The following is an 11,244-nucleotide window of genomic DNA, read 5'->3' as shown; positions in this document are numbered from 1 at the left end:
CTTCGTCTTCGATGCTCTCACCCGAGCTGGGAATATTGGCCTCACACCTCTCTCTACGATTACCTCGGGCGCGAGGCATGCTTCTTCAGTGATGTTAATAACAATACCCGAATTCTAGAACCCCGCCCCCCACGGCTACACCACTGAATGTAATACTTGATTCGTGCAGTAACGAGTAGTGACGTTGCCAAGCTTCATTTCCGGAGCGAAGAAATCTAATTAGAAGTGTTGGGCTGCTTTTTTAGACTTCAGCACGCTGTGCGATGCGACATCGCTGTACGCCGAGATCGGCTTCGAAGACAGTCCACGAGGGGCGAGGGTCCTCGGCGGATTGAGATATTAGTTGGAGGGGGACTTGGTTGTTACAAAAGGTGGGGGCGGAGACTCCGGCGACAATGAGAGGAGAGCTCCATCTCCAGGCGAGCCCGTCTACTATATAGCCGCACCACACGTCGTCCACCCTTGGTCGGAGACGGTAGTGACATATTGCTGCTCGTCTAGTCTGATCTATCCTCACGTATCGCCGAGTTTGCAGCCTCGTGTGACCTCGCCATTCTGCTGAAAGTGCCCTTTAGCCTTCGTATTTCCCCGTGCACATTCTGAAGAGATTATCCCACTGTGGGTTTCCACTTGGAAGAAGACTGGAATGAAAGGGAACGGGTAAAAGTGTGACCGCGTTTTTGTGTGCAAACGGATTATAGACATCAGTGGATCGGGGTTCGTGGCTAGGATCATGGGGGCCCGATGGGAGCCCGGGAGGCTCCGGATGTGCTTGGCGCTGGCTTTGGTCCTCGCCGTGACGGGAGCTTATGGAAGTAAGTGGAGAGATATGAACTATTTCGGCCGCGACCTCGAGTCGCGGCAGCTTTGACGATCGTAAAAATGCATTGGCTGTCTTGAAATTCAATTTCCGCATAGCATAGGACAATCGATACTATTTAACTGTAGAACATTTTGTCTTGCTTCCTTTCTTGTCAATTCCTCTGTTCTCAATTATTGCTTCACCGATTTCAAGTCAACGGTGATATTCCCAAAGAGCTGAAGCCCGTACTGAATCCGTCTAGGCTCAAATTACATTTTGTAGAAAATCATGAATGAAAGAGAGATATGCTTCCCTTCCGATGATTTATTTCCTTGGCATGACATGTTTCCTCACCTTTGATATCAGATGATCGGATAAAAATATTTTTGTATTTTTTCCATGTATTTTAACCGTAGATAATTACCAACTTTGGTAAAATTTGTAAATTTTCGTACCTGATTATGTATCTATGTAGCTATGTACCAAAACATGTCATACCAAGGAAAAAAAATCTGTAAAAGGAAACTAAGTCACTCTTTCGTTCTTTAAATTCAATTTTCACATAGCATGGGACATTCGATACTATTTAACTGTGGAACATTATGAAGCTCCTGTCTTGTTTTCCTTTTTGGCAACACCGACTAAACCGATACATAAATCATGCCTCGAAAAAGTCATCGCAAATTGTAGTTGTAGTTCAGCTTATAATTTTTTTCTTGGGTCTTTCCTTTAACATGTACGGGTTCTAATAGCCAGGGTTAAGTTTGTCACTCGGTGAAAAATAGTTGTTATAACAGCTAGCGACCAAAATTACAGCAATAATGAATTGCTGATCGAGGAGCACGTGTCCAGAAGCCCATCACCTCGTGAAGTCATGCGTCTAGATTTCTCCAATCGATAAGATGAAGTGAACATCCTAAAACCAGGATAAGTGAGTGGTGTTATGATGGGTCAATTCAGTGGTGCTAGCTAACAATATAGCTCCAATATTATAAACTTTACAAGGTCACTGCGCCCATAACATCAATATCCTCAGTCTATGGAATTTTTATAATTTAAACCAATAAATTTATTTATCTAATTGAATTTAATTGAAATGATAATCCCATTTTTATCTGCCTTATTTACGAATGCACAATCTCACTACCTGTTCTATAAAAAACACTAGTATTGCGGCTGTGCCCTTTCAATAATATTAATCAATGTTTTAAAATATCAGAGCAACACCTGATTCAATTTCCTCATTTTCGATGGCATCCTGTCGTTTCGAATACATCTTTTGCAATGGCGATTACTGGATCATTGTGGTAACACTCGACCCATTCAACTTCCGTTTTATAATTTCATTTTAATTTTAGAGGCATATTTCACCAATATAGTGGTTTTCTTTGGGATATCTATTAAGCATTCTATTAAATAATTTTAATTCCTTGCAATTGGCTCATTGTGGTAACTCTCGATCCATTCAACTTCCGTTTTATCATTTCATTTTTAAGTTAGAAGAATCTTGCACAAATATAGTCGTTTTCTTTGGGATATCTATTAAGCATTCCATTAAATACGTTTTAATTCCTTGTGCAATTTATTCTTATAAAAATTTAATTAACCCAGAAAGCTATTGCTGATGTAATCGAAGACCATTAATGAAACAGCACGCGAGAGTTCTTAAATACACCTGAGGGACTGCTTGCTGCGACCTACTCGCAAGCGAAAATTTCACTCTCCAAAATCCCGAATGAAATAAATGTCACCTCCTTCTATCGTGAGAAATTAAGGTAATTCAATATGCACAACTATATGTTCTCTATCATATAGTGAGCTCCTCTTTCATGAGTTACGCTTATCTCATCATAGATTGTACGAATATGCGATAGATATATACTGTATGCAGGGGCGCCGACTTATTAAAAAATATTGGGGATCTTGCCCCGGTTATTATATTAATAAGTATCGGGGATTTTGCCCCGGATAGAGGTTAAATTCAAAGTGTGTCGCAGCACCGTAACACTATCATAATTCACACCACTTGTTTTCAGTTAACCTGCTTACTACCTTATAATTATTTGTTTTAACACATTGTTGAATGTATTTTAAAAGGTAACTATCGTCAAACATTGGAAATAAAAAATACCAATATATTTTTGTGATTTCACAAAGCATAATATAACTTAATTATTATAATGAATTATTGAGGGGGCTCCGATCCCCCTAACGAAACTTTGAGGGGGCTCGGGCCCCCTCAGGCCCCATGGAGTCGGCGCCACTGACTGTATGAGCGATAGAAAAGGGATAGTCATAAAATAATTATGAAATGATTATAGTTTAGAATAGTAGCACCCCGGTAAGAAGACTTGTTTTTTTAATAACTTAGCAACAGGGAGGAAACTATGGCATCTATCCCTCATTTTTCAATCAATGATACTAATGAGTAAAAAAATGCTGCTTGGAAAAGCCCAGAATCATGGTTCATGTCTTTTTTATCATTTAAGAGTAGGGATATAATGTTTGTATTACGCCTTGATGTGTAACAAATTTCTTCAAAGTGAGAAAGAAAATCATTTGGTTAAAATATCTAACCATTATCAACATTTTTGAAGTCATATCAAGTGATAATTTACTACATTCTTTCTTCTCCCCCACCCATTCCTCCTATCACATTACAGCTGAAATGGTAACTCATAGGAATCCATTCCTATTCACATAAGACAAAATGAATTTTAGCCTTTAGCGCGAATAATACTTTCCTCTGACGGGCACCTGTGTATTTATTCGTGTTGCTGAATCACTCTGGCGAAGGCATAGTCTGAATGGATTAATTATCAAGTGAAATTATATAGGTGGAAGTAAAAGATGTGTTTTTGACCGATTGAGAAGTGTAGATGCCTGTGTACAACTTTTTTCAACTTAAAGAGCAATAAATAAACCCATAGTAGATCTATAAGTTCGTTAAATAAATTTGGGTACACCTTATCGCCGTAAGCAAGGAAATTCGTAATTTCATCATCGGTATTCTGCACCATTACACATAGTAAAATTCGATCATTTAGAACATATGAACTACTATTACTTTATCTTCAATGCTACATGATGATCTTTCCCTTATCATATCGTTACATATTATATTATACTAGCTAATGGATGATCGTTACCGCATACCGCATAGTAGCTATAGCTATTGCCAAGTACTATATGATGATTTAGCAGTGGAAGACCACTACGTTCTGCCTTCTCTGTACTGTTTCACTTAGTGACGCAGATTAGTATGAGATAATTTATTCAGAGTCTTAGGCTACATGTTTTTGGTATTCAACCAGCAAATAACTAAAATTCATTAATAGAGTTTTTTATGACTTGCCGACCACCATTATTCGCAATAGACACGACCAGTGTACCATGTAAACATTAAAAAAATGCTGCCTAGCACAACAGGTTCCGAAACCGTTAATATCCTATTTGTTTGTATATGCCCAGTCTACTATCTACCCTATTTTCCCTACCACTTGGTATTTACCCAGCACGGTACATACACACATGGTATATAAATTACCGGCATTTAATCGGCCTAATATGGAGGGTAAAATGTATTAAGTTGCTTCTTACTTTTAACAAAACAGACACTAGATAGATAGAATTAAAAATTCTGATCGGTTTGACAGTTATTTTTCCTTGATTCGTTGCTGTTTGTTTCACCTTGTCTTAAGAATAATATTTTAACGGTAGTCTTTATTATTATTAGACATTGGCCTAATTCAAGGACTTCAAGGCCATACCTACATAGGGTTCCAGCAGCCTGTTTTAGTGGTTAATTTGAAAAAAATCATAGTTGAAATTAGAATCATTCGGAGCTATATGCATCAGAGCTATCAAGAAATAATCATTAACGCATCTATAATCATACGTGATGTGGCTATCTTTTCCAGCTAAACAAGGTAATTACCTTAGGCAAACATAAATTAAAGGATAAACTCTTAAATTCTGCCTCGACTCTTTCTCTTTTTTATAAGTATAAAATTTGTGGTTTCATAGATCCCGGAGTCTGATTTGCTATATTCCATTTTCATGTAAATTTTCAAAATACCTCTAAATATTATATTCTTCATTGTTTTTAGAAGTACTAGCTTACTTGATTCGAAAAGGACCGAAATAAAAATGTAGGTTTGCACGAAAGACATGATATTCGAAAAACCAATCGCTATTTCTACAATCATAGATTAAAATATGTGTTTTCTGTTTCAAAGAAAGAGGTAAATCATTATATTTTACTTACAAATGCCTCGGAGTTCTCAAAGACCACAGTTCAAAATCGAGTTACAATCGAGTGAAAACACGGTGATAATCGTAGAGGTTTCTCCATTTATGGTGGAAATTCATTCAAGGTATTTCATTTCTATTTTCATATTTTTATAGATGAAGATTGATATTCTTAATTCTTGAATTCGACCTACTTTAAAATAACAGAAACCTTTAACTCCGGAATCGCGACAATGCTTAATTTATTTCAACTGAATGTATAATCGGGCCGGAATAAGGTGGATCATGATGGTGAATTAGATAATCATGCTGAAACCTATTTCCATCAACAAATCAAGATTACAATAAGAGAGAGACTTTAGGTACAACAGTGATTTTGCTATTGACTGAGATAACAGACTTGAATCCTGAGAAGAAAACAACCTGCAATTTGATACGGACTAAATGTCCTATCCATCAGATTTAAAAAAACTTATATGAGTAACTTATCCCTACCATAGAGAACCAAAAACCTTATATTTTTTTCTCAATCTCGCATTTTATAATTGGCTGTAAGTGTTGACATCAATTTTTTTTCTATTAAATAGGTTAGTTTCCTTCATCAAAGACAACGAAGGGCATTGTTTACGATTCGTTATTCAACATTAGTGTATTCATAATGTACAAATTATATGGTCATAGAAAACCCAGTTTAGACGAATGTTAATGGTTGATTTTAACCTCATTTGGCGCCCATGCGATGCCACTCCACGTGACGTCACAGGGACCTAGATTCTATACGAGTAGATAGAGGAGTTTTACATCGTCTGAGATTTCCAAAGCATGCATGAGGCACAGAGCTCAGGGAAACATCTCTTAATAATCACCTGTTAAAACTGCCTATGGTCGGAAAGTTTCCTTCGTTTGATAGGGTATTAATAATCCTTAGTTAGGCCCAGCGCTACCTGCTAGCAGGGTACTCTACGCTACCGCCATGCTCGGCAGCACGCAGCCTGCATCGTAGCGGCGTTCATAGCCCCGAACCTAGGTGGCCTCACACAGCAGCAGCCTGACGTCACACGGGATTTTCCCAGCATTCATACTTAGCCGTCGCGTTTTCGCGCGCTTGAAAATATTTACTTTTCATTTAATCGAGAAAATCGATATTGTCATTTAAAAATCTAAAAGCGTGAAATATATACTCCACGAGTAATTATCTTTCGATTTAGGCAATAAAAAGATAATAGGAAACCACCCTACTGTGTAAGCTGAAAAGCTCACAAACAAGCTTTCGTACATCCTTTGTGTAGTACCTGGTTTTGGTCTTTGAAAGCCACATTTTCCTATTGGTTGTATTTCAATTCCAATAAAGGCATTTTCTTATCTTCCAGGAATGTTTCAGAAATGTTAAATTTGAATAAGTTTACAAAAACTCATCACATCAGCTATTATACCGTTTACATGAGTAGAAATTGGCTATTAGATTTAATGAGGAGAACAAAAGGCGGAATGAAATATACATGCGAAAGATTTAATTTTGAGGAGGTAAAAGTATGGTCTGTAAAAATAAAACAATTCTTGACGGAATGCTAACTATTAACCATCATACGTTCAAGCCCAAATTCAACTTCGTCTTCATTCTTCTCCGAGAATTTCCGCGAAACAGGTCCATTTTTGATCCAGTAATGCATTTATTTCAAATTAATTTCATTTTTGACGGCCATTAAAAGATGACAAATTATTTGTCAGTCTCATTGCGCGCTTGGTAATCCGTTCATATGGCGCAGTACAAACTCCGTCAAAGTCAACTGATAACGCCAAGGCGGAAGCGAATATCTATCAGCGCAAAATTCACATCAAAACCATTGACCGCCATACGTCAACAGTGATAAAAGGTTAAATGGCAAATATATTCTTTATCAGCATCGTTTACAGCACGTTTATAACGAACAAACAAATTCACAATTCAAATTGTTTTCCATCTCGGCATAGACATCCTTGTAAGGATTATTATTTTTCTTGTGATGACTGTGTTGCAAAATAAGATGCCAGTGGTCGAACGCGTGAGAAGAAGGCAGTTACATAATTTTCGTTAACCGTTTTAGATAAAATAATGAATTAAATATAAACATTTTTAAACGCTTTAGGCGTTAAAATAGTTTGATGTCAATGTTTGATTACAAAGTGTGTTTTTTGTATGAAAATAATATGTTAATTGAAAGAAATAAATATGTATATTTGCAAAATATATCCAAGAGATTTTTCACTACATAGCAATCGCATACAATTTCTATTTCCTGTTTTGATGCCACATGGGTACAAAATCAGCCGCAAATCAACAAACCAACAAAAATACTAAAGCTGACTCATTCTCGCTTTCTACTTAACAGAATTTTACGCCTTGGGAATTTTAAAATGTAATGCTTACGCATTAATTATATGACGCAGTTTTTCACGGTTAATTGCTTGCTACCAGCTATGATGATTATTATAAACTGAAAAATTTATATTTAATGAAAGGTTTGGTTGAATCAATCTATAAAGCTCGTGCATAATGATCAATGTCTTTCACGATGTAGAATTCAGGTTATATGACATATACGGAAGAATGACAGCTTGAGGTGGATATATTGTCATAACTTGATATTGGTGGTGGAATGAAGGTACATATCTACGACATGAGAACATCTGACGTTTTAGCTTCATTCAAGCTTTACACCTTAAGCGAGGGGAGGTGATGAGATCACAGTGTAAACATTAATTTTAGCTCTGAAATTAATATTCCCCTCCCGAATTAGAATTCACAAATATTTATGCATATTTAACGCACGTTTTAGGTGATAATGCAGATAAAAATGGCTGGTCCTATGCCTAGAATAGGAAAAGTCAACACTGTCAATACCTAAGTAAATATTCAAACCGTTAATTGATATTTTCAATAAAAGGAACAGTTTTTTAGGTGTAGGTCCAAATGATTTCACTTGTAAATCAACATGTAGCCATAAAAAATGCTATTCTCGATTGTTTTCCAATGAGCACGCAAATTCATCAGTTCGGTTCGGCCTTGTTATTTGGCAGAGAATATCGTCGTCGCTGCTACATGGTTCAGTTCACTCTCACTTGCCTTTTTATCCCCTTTTTGGTAGAACACAAGGTACAAAGGTAATAGCTTAGTACAGAGATTGTAAAGACCTCGTAAAATCCATCACAGTGATAAAATAAAAAGAACTGTCAATTTTATTTTAACAATAGTTAAAAACTTACTTACTTGTAGCCGGCCCAGGAAGACCGCAAATTGTTACACTTGACAATTTCTTACCCATGACTTAAGTTACAAAAACATTTCATATACGTACTTTTTCAATTACAGCTAAACTAAAATACTTCGCTTACTTTATCCATCTACATTTTCTTGAAAGTTTAAAAAATACACATTCGAGAATATACTCAGTGTTTTCATCTATTTGTATAAAAAACTCGCCTTTTGCGCTGTATTATGTATTTTTTTATGGAGGGCTACCGATTGCTTAGGTTATTTGCCCTGCGAGGAAAACATAGGTAGTAAGAGTGGAAAGAACCAAGCGTCGGCTTGCGTCTGCTCTTAATAAATAGCTCGCTTTGACGTCCCATTCGATGGATGGAGTGTTTCACTTGAAATGTCCTTAACACAACACTCGAGCAGGGATCGGGATGTATCTGTAATCTAATACACCGTCTAGATTTAAAAACAGACCAACCGAGGGGGGGGGGAGGGGAAAGGGGAAAGCCAACACTCAGATCAACACATCGACCCAATGCCCTCGCCATGTTGCATTTGTTCTTGGAAAGGCAAACGCTCCTTCGACATTATTAGTTAAAGTAAAGTTACAAGTCGACCATTCGGTCGATATGGAAGATACTTCAATTCCCTTTCAATATTCATCTACGTCTCTTAATTATCAAATTCGACTGAATTTCTAGTTTCAAACCCCAGGATTGCAAAAGGAGTGACTGAAAATTGTGTCTGATTTTCTATTAGAAACCCTTTATTTTCAATGTCATGGGCAGGGCGACTTTTTACCGCTTTCCTCTCCCAGTCGTAACTCCGTACTGCCCAATGCGCGGAGGGGGTCGCAAAACCACAGAGAATTTCAAAATGAATTTCGAGGATTAAATGCTTTGAAGTAGTTTAACACCAAGACTTACAATGGGAAATGATTCATTCAATGAAGCACTAATTGAAACAGTATTTTTGACACGTAGTTATTTTGAGAAAAATTATCCACACGGCACACATCCAACCACATTTCTTAAAATTTTATTGTGAATAAGTAAAATTTTGTCATTATATTAACTTTTAATTCGTTTTATGACGATTTAAATCAAGTTTTGATAATGTTATAATAAAAAATTTTCACATTTCTTAAAATTTCTTTTGAAAAAATATTATTTTTCTCTTTATTAAATTTTACTTCGTTTTATGAAGATGTAAGTCAAGTTTTGATAACATTGACATAAGAAGCATCAGCAACGATATCTGTTACATAATTGAAATACCTAATGAAATGTATTTCAATTACATTATAAATTGTAGAAAATTCTTTCTATCTCGCAATCGACGAAAAAAATTATTTGTAAAATCTTAGATGAAAGGTACTTCAGCACAATTTTGGACGGGGAAGATGATTTTAATTGCCAATTACACGAATTATTTTAGATTTCAAAGTTTCTAAAGGCAGCAGATATTTGGAGTAAAATTGAGAGATATTGGCAGTAATAAAATAAAACAAAACCAATTATCCTCTTCGTCCAATTCTACTTACAATAAACCTTTTCAAAATATTGAGTTGTTCTTTCAGAGGAAACATGATTATTTTCCACTACTGTTGCAAAATTATTAATGGCTCGGATTTCTATCAATTGCGTCACGTTTCTCATAATGATAGCTCGTCTAAACTATTGTCATCTATTTTTCCTTGAGTTGCTTATTGTATTCAAAGATGTATGAAAATAAATCCAGAAAACTTCAAGATCCACTATACACTACATTTAAATCTTAATACTTAAGTAATAAAAATTATAGTCGATTGACTAGTATTGGAATCACTTTTTTCATGCATAGGTTCTATGTTTTCCTAATATCGTTTTAAAATAATTCCTTCTTATTTGCATTCAAACTTGATCCTTGAGCAGTTAGCATTATTAACTTCCCCACGTGAACAGTAAAAGTATAATAGTCGGCGGAATTTAAGTATTCGGAAGTTAAACCCGAGCGTGATGTTGAGGCTCTCCAAGAAACTGCATAATCGATTATTTATATTTTTGTCCTATGGTTTCGATTTATAGACCGATACAAAATTAAATCAATTGCAATTATTTTGGAGATAATTCATACAAATCGGCTAGGAGCTCCCAAAAATTTATTATAAATCTAATTTAGTGGCTATAAAATCAAATTAGGCAATCGAGGAATAATATAATCAAACGAAATTTAATGCTTATATTTCTCAATGGTTTTATTGCATAGCAGTATCATTATATTATCATTGTATCTATGAAAAAAGCTTATGAAATCCAGTACAATTATTAAATCCAACCACGTAAAAAATTTTAAGTACTCATTTCTTCAATAACTTGATCACTCGGAAATACTCTGAAAGAAATTAATTTTAAAGAACTTTATTTGTTTATAGAATATGAATTTAGTATTTTATCTTCCATCTTGTCTACCAGTAACTTTTTGCATGCTGGCATTCTCGTTAACAACAAATGTCTTTCAAAATTGCAAATTGGTACACCATCAGTTTGTCGAGTTTGAAGAGTGAATTGGTGTACAAATTAATGCATTTGATGCCTTTGGCGTTATTTTCTGTTGAACAACGTAAATTTCCGGCATTAATACACGAAATATAGAGAGTTGACGAAATCCCGTTTGAAGCGGTCTATTGATTTTTCTAGCCTCCAAACTATTCTTTATAGCCTAAGATTGTTCGCTATGTGACACACGGTATGTACAGTATTCATAACATTTTCAATCAAAACAATTATTTACATTTAATTTTTACTTCTATTCATGACAGTGTGTTTAACAAATGCTTTCCCTTTTCTTTTAGGATATACGGTGCAGAAGGCAATGAACCAGTGCGCAGGATATTGTAAAGGTAAGGTTGCATGTATTTCCACTTAAAATTAAAATATTTTATAAGTAAGTATAATTTTTGCATGATTGACAC

The 11,244-nt window shown here is 35.5% G+C and overlaps 1 protein-coding gene across 1 annotated transcript in view; it reads left to right on the top strand.

The window, feature by feature from the left end:
* The first annotated feature begins 451 nt into the window (after window positions 1-451).
* Window positions 452-11,244, top strand: part of LOC124161022 — a 64,598-nt gene continuing 53,805 nt past the window's right edge. Inside the window, exons 1-2 of the mRNA XM_046537164.1 lie at window positions 452-815; window positions 11,125-11,172. Coding sequence (XP_046393120.1) covers window positions 734-815; window positions 11,125-11,172 — 130 coding nt within the window. The 5' untranslated portion in view covers window positions 452-733. The remainder of the gene's footprint in view (window positions 816-11,124; window positions 11,173-11,244) is intronic.

The sequence above is a fragment of the Ischnura elegans genome, chromosome 1 (genome assembly GCF_921293095.1).
Source record: "Ischnura elegans chromosome 1, ioIscEleg1.1, whole genome shotgun sequence".
In the NCBI taxonomy this organism is placed as follows: Eukaryota; Metazoa; Arthropoda; class Insecta; order Odonata; family Coenagrionidae; genus Ischnura; species Ischnura elegans.
The sequence above is the reverse complement of the archived record's forward strand: the minus strand, read 5'-3'. Positions and strand labels throughout refer to the sequence as shown.